This window comes from Scardinius erythrophthalmus (genome assembly GCF_964197995.2).
Source record: "Scardinius erythrophthalmus genome assembly, chromosome: 1".
NCBI classification, from domain to species: Eukaryota; Metazoa; Chordata; class Actinopteri; order Cypriniformes; family Leuciscidae; genus Scardinius; species Scardinius erythrophthalmus.
In genome coordinates this window covers 70,759,665-70,782,396 of record NC_138221.1, presented here as the reverse complement: position 1 = coordinate 70,782,396, position 22,732 = coordinate 70,759,665, and the positions used below count along the sequence as shown (strand labels likewise).

At 37.2% G+C, this 22,732-nt stretch overlaps 1 protein-coding gene across 2 annotated transcripts in view; it reads right to left on the bottom strand.

The window, feature by feature from the left end:
- cep112 (centrosomal protein 112) overlaps nt 1–22,732 on the bottom strand; it is a 210,447-nt gene that overhangs the window by 134,718 nt on the left and 52,997 nt on the right. Inside the window, exons 10-17 of one of the 2 annotated variants that reach the window (XM_081363687.1) lie at nt 20,171–20,270; nt 17,446–17,564; nt 15,979–16,122; nt 9,363–9,517; nt 9,067–9,196; nt 7,459–7,551; nt 5,935–5,994; nt 3,317–3,396 (exon numbers count right to left, since the gene is read on the bottom strand). In XM_081363687.1, coding sequence (XP_081219813.1) covers nt 3,317–3,396; nt 5,935–5,994; nt 7,459–7,551; nt 9,067–9,196; nt 9,363–9,517; nt 15,979–16,122; nt 17,446–17,564; nt 20,171–20,270 — 881 coding nt within the window. The remainder of the gene's footprint in view (nt 1–3,316; nt 3,397–5,934; nt 5,995–7,458; nt 7,552–9,066; nt 9,197–9,362; nt 9,518–15,978; nt 16,123–17,445; nt 17,565–20,170; nt 20,271–22,732) is intronic. The other variant, XM_081363688.1, reaches the window with a different exon arrangement.

Here is a 22,732-nt window from a genome sequence, read left to right as displayed (position 1 = left end):
TTACAGTGTGACATTAATGATAACTGATATCTTACAGTGTGACATTAATGACAACTGAGATCTTACAGTGAGACATTAATGACAACTGAGATCTTACAGTGTGACGTTAATGATAACTGAGATCTTACAGTGTGACATTAATGATAACTGATATCTTACAGTGTGACATTAATGACAACTGAGATCTTACAGTGTGACATTAATGACAACTGAGATCTTACAGTGAGACATTAATGACTATTGAGATCTTACAGTGTGACATTAATGACAACTGAGATCTTACAGTGAGACATTAATGACTATTGAGATCTTACAGTGTGACGTTAATGACAACTGAGATCTTACAGTGTGACGTTAATGATAACTGAGATCTTACAGTGTGACATTAATGATAACTGATATCTTACAGTGTGACATTAATGACAACTGAGATCTTACAGTGTGACATTAATGACAACTGAGATCTTACAGTGAGACATTAATGACTATTGAGATCTTACAGTGTGACATTAATGACAACTGAGATCTTACAGTGAGACATTAATGACTATTGAGATCTTACAGTGTGACATTAATGACAACTGAGATCTTACAGTGTGACGTTAATGATAACTGAGATCTTACAGTGTGACATTAATGATAACTGATATCTTACAGTGTGACATTAATGACAACTGAGATCTTACAGTGTGACATTAATGACAACTGAGATCTTACAGTGTGACATTAATGACAACTGAGATCTTACAGTGTGACATTAATGACAACTGAGATCTTACAGTGAGACATTAATGACTATTGAGATCTTACAGTGTGACGTTAATGACAACTGAGATCTTACAGTGTGACGTTAATGATAACTGAGATCTTACAGTGAGACATTAATGATAACTGATATCTTACAGTGTGACATTAATGACAACTGAGATCTTACAGTGAGACATTAATGACAACTGAGATCTTACAGTGAGACATTAATGACTATTGAGATCTTACAGTGTGACATTAATGACAACTGAGATCTTACAGTGTGACGTTAATGATAACTGAGATCTTACAGTGTGACATTAATGACAACTGAGATCTTACAGTGAGACATTAATGACTATTGAGATCTTACAGTGTGACATTAATGACAACTGAGATCTTACAGTGTGACGTTAATGATAACTGAGATCTTACAGTGTGACGTTAATGACAACTGAGATCTTACAGTGTGACGTTAATGATAACTGAGATCTTACAGTGTGACGTTAATGACAACTGAGATCTTACAGTGTGACGTTAATGACAACTGAGATCTTACAGTGTGACATTAATGATAACTGATATCTTACAGTGTGACATTAATGACAACTGAGATCTTACAGTGAGACATTAATGATAACTGAGATCTTACAGTGTGACATTAATGATAACTGAGATCTTACAGTGAGACATTAATGATAACTGAGATCTTACAGTGTGACATTAATGACTGAGATCTTACAGTGTGACATTAATGACAACTGAGATCTTACAATGTGACATTAATGACAACTGAGATCTTACAGTGTGACATTAATGATAACTGAGATCTTACAGTGTGACATTAATGATAACTGAGATCTTACAGTGTGACATGACTTACCGCGAGGATCAAATATTGCCTTTGGACTCTCAAACGAGAATCGGCATCTAAATAATAGCATATATTATTGTAAAGAAGGGTGTTGCGATATACAGATGTTGGGTTGGCGATAACCTTAATATTTCAAAAGAACAGTACACGTATGATAACACGACTTCTGATTGGTCAATTGTGCCGTATCTTATTCCCCGATAAAAAAAATAAAAATAAAAAAAAACACTGAAAAAAGATCTCATCTGGATTGCACTCTGCTAGCACTCAACAATACAGGAGCACTGCTGGATATTACAGAGGCAAGACTGAGCAAATATTGCCTTTAATTTTGTTCAAAAAGCTTTTTTTTTTTTTTTTACTTTTGACCATTTTGTTCTGTTTTACAATTGCTGTTTAATGTACAAAGTTGTTAATGACCTTGCACCCTCACGCTTAAAAGCATTTGTTTCTTCGCATACAGAAAATATAAGACAAACAAGAGCTTGACTGTAGCCGCGTCTCCATTACTCCTCAAATTGCGCAAATTGAAATTGCGAATTGAAAATACGGCCAATGAAAACACGTCAATTTCGCAAAAACTCCCATATATCGCAAAAGAGTTTTTCCGTTCGCATGAAGTGCTTTTTTAGACAATTCGAAAAAGGATTATTTTGCAAAACTGCAATGAAAACAGCTTTTGCGTATTTACAGTCACCTGATGTACGTAACACTCGATCGTTCTTTAAAGATTGCGGTGTGTTTAGACATAAGATGAGACAGAGTTCTTCATTAAACTCATAAAAGACAAAAGTCTCAACGAAAAAATACAGGAACACTGCTGGATATTAGAGCCATCAAGGAAATATTGCCTTTGGACACTCAAATGAGAATCAGCATATGTGCATCTAAATAATAGCATAATAAATAATTGGGTAACACTTTACAATAAGGTTCGTTAGTTAACATTAGATAACTACATTAGTTAACATGAACTAAGAATGAACAATACTTCTACAGCATTTATTAATCTTAGTTAATAATAATTTCAACATTTACTAATACATTATTAAAATCAATGGATGTATTTGTTAGCATTAGTTAATGCACTGTGAACGAACATGAACAAACAATGAACAGCTGGATTTATATTAACTAATTTTAACAAAGATTAATAAATACTGTAGCAAATGTATTGCTCATTGTTAGTTCATGTTCGTTAATACATTAACTAATGAACCTTATTGTAAAGTGTTACCAATAATTGTAAAGTAGGGGTGTCGCAATATACCGGTATTGGCGATAACCGTAATATCTCAAATGAATAGTACACGTATGATACCATGACTTATTACACGGCTCTGTGAAATACTTGATGTAAAAATCAAACTGAGCCCAGAAGTTTGTGTTATTACAATTTGAAATAACATCTTTCTACATTAATATATACTTTAAACTGTAATTTATTCCTGTGATCAAAGCTGAATGTTCAGCATCATTACTCCAGTCTTCAGTGTCACATGATCCTTCAGAAATCATTCTAATATGATGGTTTGATGCTCAAGAAACATTCATTATTATTATCAATGTTGAAAACAGTTATTTACACTTTTATTTCAGGATTCGTTGATGAATAGAATGTTTACATGGCAAAAAAATGTAAAAGTCAAAAAGTTGACCGCTAGTGTACAGTTTAATGGCTTTGGCAGGCCTTACCTGAGCGAGTCCTCCATCTTGCTGATCTTCCTCTTGCTCTCGACCCGTTCCTTCTCCAGCTGGGCCTGAAGCGTCTGCAACTGGGACAGTGTCAATCACTCAACAGGCTTTCAGCAGCACAGCTCAATAGAGCTGATCTGATTTAGTGAAGGTCAGAGGTCGTGTGCTGGCCTGCAGGTGTATATATGGCCTGTGCTTTGCAGATGTGCCCTTGACAGAGGTCCTGCTTTATAACTGGACCGGCCCTTTGAAGACAGCACCAGGTGTCTGAGGCTGATCTTAAACCTTACCTTCGCCTGATTGTGTCGGGACAATTATTAAAGCGGCCCTTTTTATGACAGTTCTGCAGCTTTGAAGACGTTTGAAAGGGAGCAGCTCCTATTAAGTCTCATAATTAGCGGGGCAATCAGGTCGGGTCTATTACTGTCTCGTTACGCTCCCCTTTCATTTGGGGAAACACTTGACAAATACCAACTTGGTCCTGTTTCCACCTGGCGTTTTAGTGGTCTGATCACATTTGCAAATCATTTGGGTTTTTCTTTTCTGATGTAGTTTTGGTTCCTTGCTACTGTCACTTTTTTTTGCCTTTGGCTTTTGGCTTGCTTAGTTGGGGACATTTAATTTAATATTCAAAAATATTATTGATCTGCCTGCATTGACACCATTTTATGTGATCGTGGACCACAAAACCAGTCACATGTCGCACGGGTATATTTGTGGCAATAGCCAACAATACATTGTATGGGTCAAAATTATCGATTTTTCTTTTATGCCAAAAATCATGAGGATATTAAGTAAAGATCATGTTCCAAGAAGATATCTTGTAAATTTCCTACCGTAAATATATAAAACATGTATTTTTGTGAGTGAATGCAGCACAATCGCCAACATAAATGCACAACTTTAAAGGACATTTTCTCAATGTTTAGATTTTTTTGCTCCCTCAGATTCCAGATTTTCATAATAGTTGTATCAATAAAGCTGACTTAACTTGACAGGTGGCAAGCGCTAAATACAGGAGGAAACGAGGTCTAAAACGTCTTGTGATTGAGGCACTGAAATCACATACGGAGGAAGTCAAAGATGTTTGCGACTACATCGAATTTGTACGTTAGTCGCTACTCGCTGGCACTCACTTAACGTGTGGTTTTCATGGGTTTTGCGCACCAAACAAGTGATTTAAACTTCACTGTTGTATTAAAACGGTTGAGGTGGAAATCATAGTTATGTAACATGAAATTGTTGTTGACAGTGCTACAATTTTCAGTAACACTTTGTTTTACAGTGTCACTGTCACATATGTTACTTGTAGTCACTATAGTAATAACTATTACTTATGCATAATTACATGCAACTAACCCTAACCCTAATCCTATAGTAAGTGCATGTAGTTACTTAATATTACACTGCACTTAAATATATAATTACACTGTAACAAAGACACCTTAAAATAAAGTGTAACCCAATTTTCTGTCATAATCATTTGTTAACAAACATGTATTCATTACTTCAATGAGCTCATTGTTTATGCCTTAAATTATTACATTGTTTAAATTAGTACATTTTTAGCTAACTGAATGATTATGTATATGTACATTTCTGAAATACATAACTTAGACAGTCACCTCTGATAACAGATCACTGTAAATAGTTCTGTAAAGCTGTTTTGAAACGAGGTGTATTGTGAAAAGCGCTCTACAAATAAATGTGAATGAATGAATATGGTATTCGTGTGTTGCACTCAGTGATGTAGAGTTTTGGTGAAATAAGGAGGAAGTGTCTTGATGAATAAAACCTGTATTAGTTTCTTTCTTCTGCTGAACACAAAAGAAGATGGTAGACGATGATAGAAGACAGTATTTTTATTCTACTATGGAAGTCAATGGGGTCCATCAACTGTCTGGTTATCCACATTCTTCACAATATCTTCTTATTAGTTCAACAGAAGAAACTCATACAGGTTTGGAACAGCTTGAGGGAGAGTAAATGATGATTTGGGTGAACTATCCCTTTAATGCCAGGTGGAAGCAGGGCCCTTGTAACGATCACTCGATTTTACAGCCTCAAATCTTCCCTTCATCAAAGTGAACTAGGGCAATTGAGAGCAGAGGAAATGCTTTTATGTCTAACTAAAACGGCCTGCTTCGGTTTATACTGCCTCTGAGACTGCTGCTGATTATGAAGACTGGTCAGTCTCTTTTCAAGTTTATTATAATTGTTGCAATATAATAACTAGGGCTTTAAACTTATAAAGTTTGGTGTGAATAATCAAAAGTTTAATATGTGCAAATCAATGTAAAAACAAAACAAAAAAACAACCTGGCTCGAATGAAAGTTAACAGGATTTTTTCAATCAGGCAACTCACCTCACTAAACTACAGTTACTGAGAGCAGGCACACAGAGTCTGTACGTTTCTTTATAATCAACGACTCTTGCTTTGATATTTCATTATGCTGTATAATGACTAGGCTGACCCCTAATAGACAACCAGAAGAGGCTTAGAAGACCAAATATTCAATCGAGGGCAGCACAAATAATGACATGTCCAAACACTTATAAATAAGCCATATCATATTTTTAAATAATATTGTACAGAGTTTTTGATTAAATTAATTACCTTTTTGGCAGTGCTGTTTTGCAGATCTGTTATCTCTTGCTGCATCTTATTCTCTTGGTCCTGAACAAAACAAAACAAATCAAATCAAATTCAATTAAATGAAAGAATAAGAAAGCAAAACAAAGCAAAGCACAAGAAAGCAAAGCAAAACAAAGCAAGCAAACAAAAACAAAACATAACAAAACATAACAAAGCAAAGCAAAGCAAACAAACCAAACCAAAACAAAGCATAAGAAAGAAAAGCAAAACAAAGCAAAAACAAAACAAAACAAAAAATAACAAAGCAAAGCAAACAAACAAAACAAAACAAAAACATAAAGCAAAGCAAACAAAACAACAAAGCAAACAAACAAAACAAAGCTGACAAACAAAACACAACAAAACAAAAACATAAAGCAAAGCAAACAAAAACAAAACATAACAAAACATAACAAAGCAAAGCAAACAAAGCAAAGCAAACAAAAATAAAGCATAAGAAAGAAAAGCAAAACAAAGCAAAAACAAAACAAAAAATAACAAAGCAAAGCAAACAAACAAAACTAAACAAAAACATAACAAAGCAAAGCAAACAAAACAACACAAAAACAAAACAAAAACAAAGCAAACAAACAAAACAAAGCAGACAAACCAAACAAAACAAAACACAACAAAACAAAAACATAACAAAGCAAAGCAAACAAAACATAACAAAGCAAAGCAAAGCAAAGCAAACAAAACAAAACAAAAACAAAGCATAAGAAAGAAAAGCAAAACAAAAACAAAGCATAAGAAAAAAAAGCAAAACAAAGCAAATGAAACAAAAACAAAACAAAACCAAGCATAAGAAAGCAAAGCAAAACAAAACAGATAAACAGACAAACAAATAAGGAGTTGACCTCACTTGTTTTGAGCAGTTATGTTTGACAGCATAATAATCAATAATTGTCATTCACACATAAAGCCAACATGGAACGACAATCGCAAACCATTTTACTGGTTTATTTCAGAGTGAGGAAAAAACGTTTTGATTTTATCCATGGGGATTTCATTGCATGGTGATAAAGTGTTTGGAAAGGGTTTGACAAGTAAGAGGACACATGGTGACGTCTGACAATAAAGAAAAGAGATTCAAAGGCAAAGCAAGTTGCAAATACACTGGCAAAAATATTAGGAAGACCAATTTGATTTCTCTGGAGTAACATGAACTGACTTGCTGAGGTACATCGGGTCGTTCACACTGACGGATTTGCATGATTTGCATGACAAAGCAACTGGTCGTTAGTTTTCATTGAGAGTTGGCAGCAAAATCTGATTTGGGCTTTTAACATTACGCAAATAAGCAGTGATGTGATGCAGTGACTGTCTATGGAAATGAAGTCAGTGGATTAGCCCTGTGAAATACAGCAACCAGATGTGCCTAACTGTGTGTGTTACTGTGTTAGTTGTGAATCCCACCAATAACGAGGGCAACCAGCAGTAAGAACATCCACTATACCCACTATAAGATAGCGTGATGTGTGTGAAGAGTGTGTGTGAGCTACTGACCCTGAGCTGTCTCTGTCTCCTGTTTTCAGTCTCTTGTATCTGCTGTTTCAGGAGGATCACAGTCTGCTCCAAACCCTCAATCGCCTCCGATGCCTGACAGAGACACACACTACATTAACAAAATGCTGTGAAACCATAAACTTAAAAAGATTGGCTCCGTTTCAAAACCTAGTGAGCTGACTGTTTAGCCCACATTTTCATCACAAACATCCTCCTGATGCAAAGACCCCTCAGTAGACAGCAAGAATATCTCGGACAAAAGAGAAGTATACCTCAGGTTAATTTTAGTGTATATGTATATATATATATATATATGTGTGTGTGTGTGAGTATATATAAGTGTGAGTATATTCCAGGTGTACAGTAAAGGAAACAGGTGTACTAGTATTATTTGTATATGTACTATTTCAATACTTGAGACTAAATTGGCACACTTTTTAGGTTATACGAGTATACTTTTAAGTGTATCGGTAACAGATCATGAGTGAACCGGACCTTTTCAAATATAACAGTTAGCGGTACTGTCACATATGTTAAAATGGTAACACTTTACAATAAAGTTCATTAGTTAACATTAGTAAATGTTTTAACTAACATGAACTAACGAGCAATACATTTGTTACAGTAGTTATTAATCTTTGCTAATGTTAGTTAATAAAAATCCAGCTGTTCATTGTTTGTTCATGCTAGTTCACAGTGTATTAACTAATGCTAACAAATTCAACCTTTGATTTTAATACTGTATTAGTAAATGTTGAAATTAATATTAACTGAGATTAATAAATGCTGAAAAAGTATTGTACATTCTTAATACATTTTAACTAAGATAGTTAACTAAAATAGATTAAATAACGAGCCTTCTTTAAAAACAAGGCATTTAAACTTCCGGTTCAGGTCATTCTGGCAATTTTACGGTAATTTTCCGGGATTGCTGTGTTAAAGGGGTTATAGTTTAATCGTTCAGTGGAAGAATGGTCAATAAAATCAGCCAGATCTAGACTAATCGCACAGATGAATAAACGTGTTTTTTAGTTGTTTTTTTTTGATAAGCTCAGGGAATCATTACAAACGAACATATATACTTTTTTGTAGGACATAAAAACACCTAATATTTGTGTGTACTGTGCATTTTTGTGGTTGTTAGACTATCTTAGAAGTCCTAATATGTCCTAATCTTACATTCATACTTCACGTGAGTAGCAATATAGTTCAATTTAAGTTCAGTCACTCCATTCGGGTTAGGATGCAGTACAAGTTAGCTGTAATACATCTTGCATAAATGGTATTACAGACTAAGACTAAGTTAGTCATCAAATGTTTTTCTTTAAGACTGATCATAACTTTTTAAGTCAGTTACATAAAAACATAGATTGGCCTAATTTGGTAACAAAAAGTAAGACCAACCATCCCTTGACTAACTGCTAGTGGGTCACACTAGATCTTAACACACTGTCTTAGCATAATGTCTAAATTTATGCAACTGGCCCCAGGGATCATTCCTAAGCTTGTATATCAGAAAGTTAACTCACTAAAAGTGAATCTGTCGACTACCACCAGACATAAAAGTGAGTAAAGCATGTGTAAGGTGTGAGAGGTGAGTGAAGATGCCTTGGCTGCAGAGAGTGTGTGTTCCTGCTGGAAGTGGCTCATGTCTGCGTCGTGTCTGGCCTGAAGCTTCTGCAGCGAGTCCTCATGCTGGTCTCTCATCTTCTCCATCTCAATCTGCAGGGACATGGCCCTGAAGAACACACACAATCACCACACACAAACATTTTCACTAACTGCAATGTATTGTGGGACTGCATCATAGGTTAAGGACAGATGTCAGGCGTGTTTGCGATCGGTTACACCAGATCTCTGCACCTGCGATCAGTCGCATCTGAGACCGGCAGGATTTCTCGTACCTGTGGTTGGCCTCTTGTAGCTCAGCGCTGATGGAGGCGATCTGAATCTCTAACTCGGCTTTCTCCTGCGTGACCTTCTGCCGAAGCAGGTTCCCGTTCTTCACTTCCACGGAGAGCTGCTTAACCCGTGACTCTAGCTCGTGCACCATCTGCTCCTAGAGGAAAGCAAAGAGACAGACAGTTCATACAAATGAGCCAGCTCATTAAAAATATCACAGATCAAAAAAATATTCACAGATTTCTATTGCTGTAAAACATTTTTTTTTAATCAAGTCAAGTCACCTTCATTTATACACCGCTTTTACCAATATACATTGTTTCAGAGCAGCTTTACAGTGATAATAGGACCTTACAGTAACAGAGCTTTACCGCAGTTCTAGAATAAAGTTATTCTCCAGCTAAAGTTAGTTTTGACTGATTCACTTCAATTGCAAAGATCATTAATTATTAACTTAGGGGCCGCTTATATGACACTGTTTTAACTGAAAACTTTTAATGTGTTTAACGCACAACAAGTGTTTGGGGCTCGAGAACGCAAACCCTGAAATAGGATCCAAGGTGAAAAAAAAAAGGTTATCTATAGTGCTTTACTATATGTAAGGAATAATTGACGACAGGCCGTTGAATTATTAGAAAAATAATGCACACCCGAGGTGGTAATGCGGTCACGACGCGAAGCGGAGTGGCCGTTCACCTCGGGTGTGCATTATTTTTCTAATAATTCAACGGCCTGAAGTCAATTATTCCGCTTATACTACAGTTACCACACCACGAAACATTGTTCAGATTATGTATTTCAAGACGTTTGTAAAGTTTTTGTCATTAAAACGCTCTTGTATGTAGGACTAAATTCTTACACATCTAATCCAATGCCTCCGTTGCTAATTCCAAAACGTCATTTTAGAGTTAGTAACGGAGGTTTGAGCCACTGATAGCAGACTAATGCTGGGGACACACGACTAGCTGACACATTCTCTGACTGTTTTCATCGACTGCAGCAGATTTTAAACACCGAGTTTGAACACAGACTGAACGCGCGTTTGGGCATTATCAGTCATAAGTATCAAATTGCATTCATAACCGGCCTTAAAGTGTGTCCCCGGCTTTATGCAGTTATTAATGCAGTTATTAGAGAGAGATGTTGCAATAATGAGACAGAAAAGCATGTGCATCAGTTTTATTATTTATTTATTAATTTAATTCGGTTTAATTAATTCGTTCATTCTTTTTTTTTTTTTTCATTGACGATGACAGTAGACTATAGCCAAATAAATGAAACACAAAGCCCTTCTAACAAGTGGGCCTATAAATAATTATTTATTTATTATTATCTGCAATAAAAATCCGTACTGCAGGACTATCCATTTATTTAGCCTATATTCAGTTTAATTTTCTATTGATTATAATATAGACAGGACTATATACTTTATTTTTTTAAATTAAACTGCATGTTTCTATTGATTGTGAAGCTAGACATTGAAAATTGCAGATCAATCGCATGGGGCTAAATGTTTTTTCTTGTTATGAATTGTATCCTATTTTCCGTTATTGCCGTTAACTACGCGAAGTGATATGGAACTGTAATGCGGTCAAGACCTGCCTGGAACTACTTTAGCCGTGCGTTTCCCTGAAAATAATGCACACCTTAGAACGTTCGTCAACCAATCAGATTCAAGCATTCAACGGCCCTGTAGTATAAAGTACTATATCTATATTAGTGCTTTACACAATATAAGAAATTTCACAGTGATAAACGTGAAAATAGTGTTAATGTTGCAAAACTCAGCAATTATGAAACAAATGTTCAGCTATACAAAGCCGCTCTATAGAAGAAAATTGTGTGGTTATTAAAAAAAAAAATATATATATATATATATATATATATATATATATATATATGGAAGTCAATCAACACCGTCAACTGGCTACCAACATTCTTCAAAATATCTTCTTATTAGTTCAACAGAAGAAAGAAATTCATCCAGGTTTGTATGAGGTAAATGGTGATAACGTTTTCATTTTTGGGTGAACTGTACCTTTAATTTCGTTCAGTGTTAGTTCAGTACAGTAACAACAATTTTTAAACAAAATGTTGCACTTATGTTCATGTAGAAACAAATATTTTGTTTAATGCTTTATTGTTTTTTGTTTTTGAATGTAAATCTATCTGTTCAAGTTTAATTCTGTCACTAAATAAATAAATAAATAAATAAATAGTGTTTTATTGCAAAAGTTATGGCCCCCTATGAACTACTTTAAAATTATAGGGTTTAAAAATATAGGGATGCATGATATATGGGATAAATAATGGATTATTTCCTTCAGCTGAGACTCTTCAGATGCGCACTGTTCGACATGATGGTTTTGAATTGCTTGAAATATGATTGAAATCACTTCAAAAAAGGAAAATACAGTTCAGTGCAACAGTCTGTCATATCGACTACAAAAAATTATCATGAGAACATTATAATTGTGTGTTTGGGACATTTTAATGATTCATTTTAGATTTTAACGGTGAGACTTTTGTTTTTGTAATCAGGCTCTGAATATATCGGTACATATCACCTTTATATCGGTTATTGGCTTTCAAATTGAAAGAAATATTGGTTATCAGTATCGGCCAAAAGTTTCATATCTGTGCATCCCTAATTATGAGTCGCTTGTATCTTTACACACTACAGCTTCACAGTAGCTTCCTAACACAGAGACAACAGACTACGGCAGTGGAGACCTCCTGAATGGGGAATTCTTCTGTAGATGTGATAGTGAAAGTTGAACAGTTCAGTAACTGTGAGCCTAAACAGCTTTCTAACAGCATTCATGGCCACCACACCATCCTCATCCACCTTCAAAGATCATCTTTCAAATCTGATGCACCTGTGGGCCTCTGTTCTTTAGCACAACCCAGAGCATGCTGCGATTGAATATAAAAAAGGCATGTGAAGCAGACCAGCATTAAAGCATAGCTCAGCCCTCAAAAGAACATCTAGGATCTAGGATGGTCTTCATTTGAAAATGAGACAACCGTATCTGATGAAATGCAGGAAGGGGGAAACTTTCCATGAGACAGCAAGAGCTGTTAAACCAAAACCAGACAGCGCTCAGACACACACATACACACACACTCGCGTCTCATCGTTAATGGAGGCCACTGTCCCGTGCGTGGCGGGTGGAATGCAGGCTGATATGAACGATGACAGATTATTGATTGAAGATACATAGTTCAGATGATGAAAGTGGCCAGTGTTGAAAAGCACAGCTTTCTGATGGCGACGTCAGTGTCGAAACTCTGGAAAATAGGCCTTTGTTAACTCCCAGTGTGAAATGCGGCATGATCTGAAAGAGTGAGACTTGTGCTATGACGCACGCTTGTAATTAATACACTGACCCTGATGGCACAACGCACATACAATCGTCTGAGCCATTCATAACCATCCTACTGTTATTTCCATTTTCTGAATCATACTTCAAACACTGGGCAGGGGAGAGGTGGGGTAAGAAAAATAGGTTACACTTTATTTTAAGGTGTCGTTGTTACAGTGTAATTATATATTTAAGTACTGAGTTATATTAAGCAACTACATGTACTTACTATAGGGTTAGGGTTTGGTTGAGGGTTAGTTGCATGTAATTATGCATAATTTACTGTTATTACTTTGGTAAACACATGTAACAAGGACATTGTAAAATAAATTTGGTGTTGAACAAATTTAAGTAAATACTCTGAGAGTCAGTCAGGAACGGCTGCTGATGTAACAGTGATTGAGATCGTGATAACGCCCTCTTACAGTCAAATCCGCAGGTGACATGGGACACGTCTTTATCCTTTCAATCACACATGCCCTCATCTGAGAGCACGTCTCAGTGGCCAGGAGCATGTTGAGATTGTATGTGCTTTTCTACACACGTACTGTATCATCTATGAGGATACGGATCAACAATTGTTTTATGAATACTCAACCCAAACAAAGAGAAACTAAAAGCATATCTCATTCTCCTTTCAAGCTGACATTTTGTTGACTCAAACAGTGTTAATCTGCAAGATTTTATAGGGGCATATTCTACACTTTTATTATCAAGTCTTATTATCGAGGTTATTTTCAACATTAATTGTGGCCACTTAGACTGGCAAACCTCTTTGCATGTGAAACGAGTAACAGCCCTGCCGTGTTGGTGATTACTGAATAGAAAAATAGATAATAAGAAAGACAATGCGAATGTCATTATGTTGCTTGTGCTTTGCTTTGGGAAAAAGGACAATTCCTTATTATTCTCCATTCAGGCATTCTCATCATTGAAGCATTAAGAGTGCCACTCCTGTCAAACTGAGGCTACAATTCACACACACTCACCAAATCTGGACAATAGAAGATTGGGAAAAGCGTTGCCTAGCCTGATGAGTCTGGTTTTCTGCTGCAATATTCAGATATCATCAGAAGATGATAGAGTCAGAATTTGGCGTAAACAACATGAAAGCATGGATCATCCTGCCTTGTATCAGCGGTTCAGGTACTGTAACGGTGTGTTATATATTTCCTCAGCACACTTTAAGCCTCTTATGACCAATCGAGCACCGTTTAAACACCACAGTCTACCTGAGTATTGTTGCTGACCATGTCCATCCCTTTATGACCACAGTGTCCTCATCTTCTGATGGATACTCCCAGCGGGACAACAGGCCACGTCACAAAACTCAAATCATCTCAAGCTGGTTTCACCAGTCTCCAGATCTCAATAAAATAGTCTGTAATATCAAGCAGTATAAAAGACTGTTTATGTATAGCTAAAATAACTGGAAGTGGATGACACCAGAAGCCTTTTACACTCAAATTACAAATGGCCGTGTTGTTCTTGTGTTAAAAATAGGGTGGATAGAACAGGGCAACCATTCACTGTTTAGTTCCATGTGTCTTGGTTGAGGACACAATATTGACAATGATGGTTCATTCCTAAAATGTATTTGACCAGCAACCAGCTCTGAGCTTTAAACACTCCTGGCAGACTACACATATTAACCATGTTAACTTCTTCTTTGACCTTATATCAATTTTATAAATCCCTTGGTATTTGTGCATCAAGTGGCTTTAATGTTATGATTATAGAGCATATTTGACAAACGGAGGTTGGTGGCTGATGCACTCAGTATGTTCACATCTCTCAGGTAGAGTTTGTGCTATGACATCAATGCAAGTCATCAATCTCCATTGAGTCCCAAATGTGATGAATATGTATCTTGTCATCAATATTCAATGTGTTGCTTCCTCTATTGAGCACTGACATTGGCGCATCGAAACTTGGCCACCAATGAGTGTTGGGAATATTCAGCGGAGCGAAGGAAAAGAACAGTTGTGCCAACTTCTGACACGCTCCCAAGCAAGAAGCCACAGGTAAACCGACAAGCACCCGTTGGCGCCCCAATCTCACCCATTCAGAAGATGTGAAAGGCTGGCCGATGTGACTCCGCATAGCTTTGAAGAGCTTTTTTTGAGAAGTAAGGATAGCGTCGGAGTGTGCCGCACAAAAACAATGATGAAAGAACGAAAGATAAACAAAGGCTTTCAAAGGCTAGAGTATTGAGACATCAAACGCAAAGTAGAAACAACACACAGCATCTCACCTCAGCTGACATATTGACAACAGCAGCCTATGAGGAGAGGAGAGGTAAGACAAGAGGCGGGGGGTTTCGGGTGGAGAGGTTGCTGAGGTCAGCCTAAACCAACAGAACGGGAGAACCTAATTTCCAATGACAGAAGGGCCTTTCATCTGGGACCCTGCCTGGAAATGTGCTGTGTTTAATTATTAAAGAAGGGTCATACTCTGTGGGGTCGGCATGCATTTGAAGTCTCATGAATTCAGGCCTGCTGACAGGCCGTGTGCCTTTACCTGTATGACAGCTGCTGAATGCTAATTTGTAACAAGCTATACACATTAGGCGTCAGTCACGGTCTGATGCGCGTCCCGGCTCATCTTAGCCAGAGCGCCACAGTGCTCCAGTCACGAGTGGGACAGCTTCAACTCGAGATATAAGGCATGCTTTGCTTCAGGCACACCCCGAACGCACACACAAGACAACGTTTACAAGGTGAGGGAAGAGGAGGAAAGAACAAGACAAAGAAACATACCTCTACACAAAACACGAATGCAGACGAGAATGATTGGTCCAATGCTTTACAAGTACACTGCCGGTCAAAGGTTTTCGATCTGTAAGATTTTTAGGTTATTTATTAAGGTTTGCGCTCGCCATTATTTCCCACCCAAAAAAGCACGTCTTAAACCAAAAGCTAACTGGTAGATTGCGTTGGTCATTAATTTGTGTGTCGTGCAGAACTTTCAAGTCCCGTCGGTGCTTTTTTGGAATAACCTGTTTTGTAAATATCAAGCGTAGCGTCAGTTCTGGAAGATCGCGTTAGTCAAGCTGACTCTCACCTGATCCACGTCTACCTATAGGAATACGACGCCTATCACTGTTTACATATATAAGCTCCACCAATCCTAGCTGTATGCTAATTGTCAATCATATTTGGCGATAGCGGTCCTGGCAGAACTGGCCCAATGTTTCTCTAAGATACATCATGTTTCCACTGAATTCAGTTGAAGTGTGTGTGAGTGCACTCACGGTGGCCTGGTTCTGGCCGCTGTACTCGGCCTCCATCTTGGCGAGGCGCTGGTTGGTGTCCTCCAGCAGCTCTTGGATGTTGTCTGTGTGCTTCTTCTGCATCTCAAACTTCTCCTGTTCCATCTCCGCCACCGCAGCATGAAACTATGAACCAGTAAGAGCTCAACACAAGGGATCCAGGATGGGGGGACAAAAGGTGCCCATTCAAAAAAATTTACTTTTCAAGACCCTGAAATCCTTAAGCAATGGTTTATGCTAGTGTGATTTCAAGTATGGAGAAAACCGTCACTAAAAACAGTGAGTGATCTTTGTTGCACTCTGTAATCTCCACTGTCCACTGGATACAAAACCAGATAATGTTACACTGGCTTTGCCACTTGCTATGTGGACACACACACACACACAAAAAAATCATGGACATGATTCGAACAGGTTAAATGGTCCTGCAAAAATAGTCACACTTGTGCTCCTCGCGGTCAAAAATTAGCGCATTGGGAATTAATGGGAGACGAATTTCATCTAGTGGAAACTTTTGGTACTGCAGCAAAACAAAATCTGATTGAAAGCTCATTTTTTGAGATATCAAGCTCAAATTTTTAACACAACTTTTTTAGATGTATGGTTTTGCTTGCAGTTTTAGAGTAAAACTTGATTTTGAAAACATGTATCTCATATAAAAATTTAAAATTTTATTTTTGTGCATTTTTAATAACAATACACGTACAATTATGTTACTTAAGTTTAGTTTTTTAAAACTTTTTGACTTTAACAATAATCTTTGCCAAGTGTCGCATTTGAAAAGAGATCAAACTTAAGTCTGTGCTCTAAAGAAGAGATTTACTACAGCTTGGAAATTGAATTTTCAGGTCTATGCTCAAAAAGTGAATAAATGGATTATAAATACAGCGTAAATATAATTTAGTATAAAAAAATCCCCTAAAAATACAAAGTATTAAATAAAAAACAATAAAAAATTCTGTAATTTTTGACCGACACGTGAAGAGCACCAGAGGGTTAAATCAACACAATTCACAATGATGTTCATTGTGTCAAAGAAAACTAAATGTTTAAGTTTGTGAGACATAAAAAGACGATCTCACGTTGCCATCTGGCCTTCCTTATTGTTGAGCCCTTAACACGAGGCCTACAGAATATTACGTTTAGAAACAGAGAACAAAGAGAATGTTTTATAAGGCCTGAAGCAAGATAGCCTTCAACCAAAAGCCTGTACAGAGGCAGGGGTCAGATTCTCCAGGAAGAAAAAGAAAAGAGAATTTGTGAGTTTTTCTTTTCTATCTCTATCTGCAATAAACATACACATCTACAGAGCACTCAGAAGAAGCTGGATTTTTGAGATTCTTTCTCGGACTCAGACGGGATTGGCTGAGCTCTAAAACTCACTGAGTGTTCTGTGTTCAAAGGAGGGACAGGCCTGTGGAAACCTGAGCCTTTTCAACCCTTCCTTACCTTCTTCTCCCATTCGTTTTTCAGAGATTCAACACTTTGATCAGACATTTTCTTCAGCTCGCTGATCTGTTTCTCTTTGGTCTGTCGGATGGCCTGGGACTCTCGCAGCAGGCTTTGAACTACAGGGGAGAGAGAGAGAGAGGCAGACACAAACATTCAGGCCTCTCTCTGTCTTCTCGAACCCCAGGCCGCCCCCAAGTTATAGCACCACTCTTCTTGACTCAAAAAAGAATAAAAATAAAAGTTAAAGAAATTACAAAAAAATAGGCATGCAAACAGCAACAGATCTCAGTGTTACACAAGTTAAGGTGAAATCTATTACAGCAGAAAGCCATAAAAGGTTAGTTGTGTGAGTGATTTTAACATTTTAGGCTGCTGTTGTTAGATTAAAACAGCTGTTCCTTTAAGTACCCTTAAAGTTTAGTTTATGCCTGACATCAATTCCACATCCACTTAACTCTGCAGGAATGTCATAATTAAAGGCCGCCTGATATCAAAATATAAGTTTTTTAGCTTTTAGTATGAATATGTTAGCCTTAAGGGTATGAATAAGCTGGTGTGCTCCAAAACAATGACAAAATTCGCATTTATGAGATATAAGCATTCAAAACTTGAAGTCTCTCACTTCCGCTAAAATGGATCAGGGATTTTATGACATCACCGTGGACTCATCACATCTTCTGTCCAATCAAATGCTCTCTAGAATCTGAAGCACCGCCCCCTGTGCTATAAACACCACCTGGCCGAAGCGAGCGTTGACACACAGAGCAAAATGGGTGGGAGTGTGTGTTCGTTTGCTCAAACGCTTGAGTTTTATCACGGTTTCCAACCGTACGTTGGTTAAGAATGAAATGTTTAGAATTTATTCACTTCTACTGTTGAATCCAGCGTATCATCAGCGCTCGGATTCGCTTCCATGGTGCCGTCAAGTACGACTCACAGTCTGTGAGGGAAACTAAACGCTATTGGCTGTTTGAAAAGGGGGAGGAGCCATTCAATATGTCCCGCCTTTCAAACAAAGCTGCGCGATCCAAGGAACTTCATTGGGACTTTAATAAAGATTCATTTGACTGAAGAGTTCTCAATAAATAATTAGCACGTTGTCAGTTAGTATGATAGTAAACAGCGCCGCCGCTGGCACCAAGTGCTGAGGGGGCACCAAAAATAGCCTAATTAAAAAATATATATAATGCCGATATTATTTCATTAGCTAATAATATAGAAATATTATTAGGCACATTTTAGCCATGTATATGTAACAAAAAAGGGGGAACAAGATCATTTAATTGCTCAAGTCTAGAAAGTACCGCCCCCCGCTTTGGATGGTCCGTGCCGTTTGTTCGCGCAGGCGCCTTTACGAAGGACGAACGCGAACGAAGTTTGACAGACAGACAGTAGGCAACTTTTTTGGAAATGGCCCCTAAAAGACAGCAGAAGTTAGGATGAGAAAAGAAAGAAGAAGAAACTGCGAGATGATGCCCGTGCATCACTTGCAGGTAAGTCCATGTTTAATCATTCTTAAATAAGGGAAATGTGCTGCTGCTAACGCGCCTCGAACTTGCTGACGTTAATGTTAGCAAACTATGTAATTATAACTTATAACTTCGGTGCAAGCTAAATTGAGATTTTACTGTTAAACACTACCCGTTTTACAAATAACTGACGCCAGCTAGCTGTTACTTTCTTTACTATCTTTCTTTAGATATTGAGCAGTAGTTTATGGTTTATTTTGACGTGACGGTGGTTAATACTTTCTCAGTAACAGTTAACGTTAGCAGTCAGTGCAGTGCACATGGTAGGCTAACAATTCCTGTTAAATATATAAAAAAATATAAAATGTCAATATGAATGATGTAAAGCAAACAATACTGTTTAATTGTGTGCATTATTGCACCTCATTCTATTATGCTTTTATGTTATATTATATTTATCAAATAGTTGATAAATAAGGAATAAAGGGGGAGAACTCCTTGGCTGCCATGCTTTCAGTTTTAAATGTTTATAATTTTTTTCTCGTATGAGATTCTTTGTTTGAATATTTTGTCTAATAAATGTAATTTATTCAAAGTGACATTGAATTTGGGAAAAACATGTCTGGATTATTTTGATAGTTTTTTTTTATTTTGCTATTCTGTTTACTGAAAAAAAGTTTGCACTTTCAAATGTGTAGTGTGTGTTGGCTATTCTACATATGTTTACAAAGTCAGCAAAGCTGTGAAGATTTTACTTTCTCTTTTTAGTGTTCTTAAATTTTATACTGTGGTGCTGCCATTGTGTTATTGGTATTGAGTTATATGTTTGGTAATAAAAAGTCAAACTGGCAAAAACAAACGTTTTTTTTCTCGGGGTCGGGGTGGGGGGCATCATAAAGGAATTATGCTTAGGGCACCAAAATGGCTAGCAGCGGCACTGATAGTAAATGAGACAAACTGAAAAGCGTACTTTGTGATTTTGGCGGATAATACATAACTAGGTCAAAGGCCACAAAAATAAAGACTGACCGCCTCCAGCAAATACCTGGTTTCTGAGGACTACATGGAAAAGCCAAATACAAGACATCAAATCACAGATCCTGCTTTTCCTGAGTGGAAAGATAAAGCATTTTTGTGTGTGTGAGTGTGATTCATGCTGTAACACAAGCCTGTTTACAAGGTGCCGCTTTTGTTGGGTCCTCTGAGCAATGTTTTAAGGGCTGTTTTATTATTATTATAGATTATGAGCTCACCTCTCTTCTCCAGCCTCCGAACTGTCTCCTCCGCCTCCTTCTGCTTCCCACGATACATGCTCTTCAGCTCATCAATCTCACCGTTCTTCCGGTCCAAAATCTGAGAAAATACACACAAACCAGACTTAAAGGGCCATTCACACCGATTACTATAACGATAGCTATATTTGTGTCCGCACCAATGAATGATAACGGTCTGTTTATTCTAAGCTCGCGCGCTGCTGTTTCAAAGTGTGTTCAACGTCACTGAACATGTTTTTGCTGTTCTTGTTGCATTTACATGGCTTTAACCAACCAATGTCCTCAGCATGCTGTGTTTTGAGTGAAGCTAGTGTACTCAAGCTAATAATCTATCAGTGAATTTAGCTGACGTAATTAATATAGTGGAATAAAAACAACACCTAGGGCCCTATTTTAACGATCTAAGTGCGTGGTCTAAAGCGCACGGCGCAAGTTCACTTAGGGCATGTCCGAATCCACTTTTGCCAGTTTAACGACGGGGAAAATGGTTGGTGCTCCTGGTGCATGGTCTAAAAGGGTCGCCCCTATTCTCTTAATGAGTAATGGGTGTGTTTTGTGATTTGCATGCGTTAAACCAATCAGAGTCTCATCTCCCATTCCCTTTAAATGCCAGTTGCACTCGTGCCATGGCGGATTCGCTATTTACATGGATGCCAAGTTCCCAGATTTAAAGTTTGGGGTTTGTTAACCTGTTAAGCTGCAACCCCACTTTTGAAAAATCCCAAGAAATGACATACCAAAACTGAAACAGATACAGTTCATGAACCCTTTGTACTAAAAGCACAAGTATGATCTCATTTGAAAGCTGACACCTGGCAGTTTATTGTAAATGTAGAATTAATTATTGTCATAATGACAAAAATTGTTATAAATAGCTTCAAAGTTTTGTAAAGTTATTAGAAATTATTTTTTTATGAAATATCCTCATGAAAATAAAATTGAAGTTGGCACTGGAGCAATCTAGAAATGCAGCTAATGCCACATGTCTAAACATTTTATGTTTAAAATCTTAAGATAATAAGTCCAAAACTCTGTATTTAGTGAAATGTTTTTCAAGACCATGTCATGTGACTTTATTTTGATTTGACGCTAAAATGCTACTGATGTTTATTGTCATCTTCTAACCATCTATCCAGTATATTGTCTTTATTGTTTTGTGGTGCAAACGATCCCCATTCAGTCTCAGTCTCCCCCTGCACACATTCACACCTCTCCAGCCTGGTTATGGCTGTAAATATGCATTTCTTTTGTCTGCATTATAGTTACTAACGACTGGCTATTCACAGGCTATTCATATGGTTTCAGTCACTAATTTCTTTTCTCAAAGTTCACCCTTACATTTTAAACTGTATCTAATGCATTTCTTGAATAAAGAAACATTTCAGTAAGCATTCAAAAAATAATAAAAATATAACTTCTAGGTGGCAGGTGCACCTAGGGCTAGCTAGCATATTAGCTTAGCACACCATCAATACACAACAATTTATGAGATTAAAACCATGTTTGTGCTTATGTTTGTGCCTCGGCCGACATCAAGCGAGCGCTAAGCATCTGTCCGCACAAGTCGGACCTCGTAAGGGGCTTTTCACTCGTAAGGTCAACAGTTCACTGGTGGAGAATCCAAGACCTTAAAAGGCTGTTTTTGTCATTAATGATTCTGAATGAATCTATAGAGTAAATGATTCAATGACTCACTCATAATACACAAAAACAACGATTTACTGGTGTAATGATGTAAACTGATGATGAAGGGGGTCACTAAATGAACCAGTGGAAGATTGGTGGAATATCAATATATCAAAGATTGATATTCTTAATGAATCGTTTTGGTTCAAAAGAGTCACTTGAATGAATCAAAATAATTTTGGTCGATTGGACATGGTAAATTGGCCTCGGTCACTTGGTGAGACAGATCACTCTGATTGGCTGTTTAGATTAACGACCCCGGTGAACGAGAAGAAAAGCGAAAGTGATGAAAGCAGGCAATCAATGAAATCAAGAGGGAACTTTAACTTAGCTGAGCTTTCCAATATATTCATATTTTTAAAACGACATGGCCGTCAGGAATGAAGCAAGTGAAGTCCAACTGATCAATATGATTCATATTCAAAATAATTCACAAATCTTTTTTTACGATTTGTATATTCACAGTCCTAGATTCATTTTTGAATGACGAATATATACTACTGCCACCTGGTGGTATGGAGAGTTATTTAATCTCACACAGGCGTAAAACCTAGTTGGCCTTTAGATGTTGTCTTTGCGGTGTGTTCAAGCAACAACTTAGTCAGCTTTCGTCTGCAGTCGTTTTTTGATGTTGTTTTGATGTGTCATAGCCTTTAGATGTTTGTTCAGATTCACTAACTCTAAGCATGAGCAATAGCAATAGTGATACTTGCATTAGCAAAACAACACTACAAACAAGCAGCATTCATGACACTGAGACGACAGATGACAGAACGTTTATGTTCCAGACTTTCCAGCTAATCTAAGAGCCATAAATACATTTCAGTGGGAACAGAGTTTAAATAGAGGTTTGTG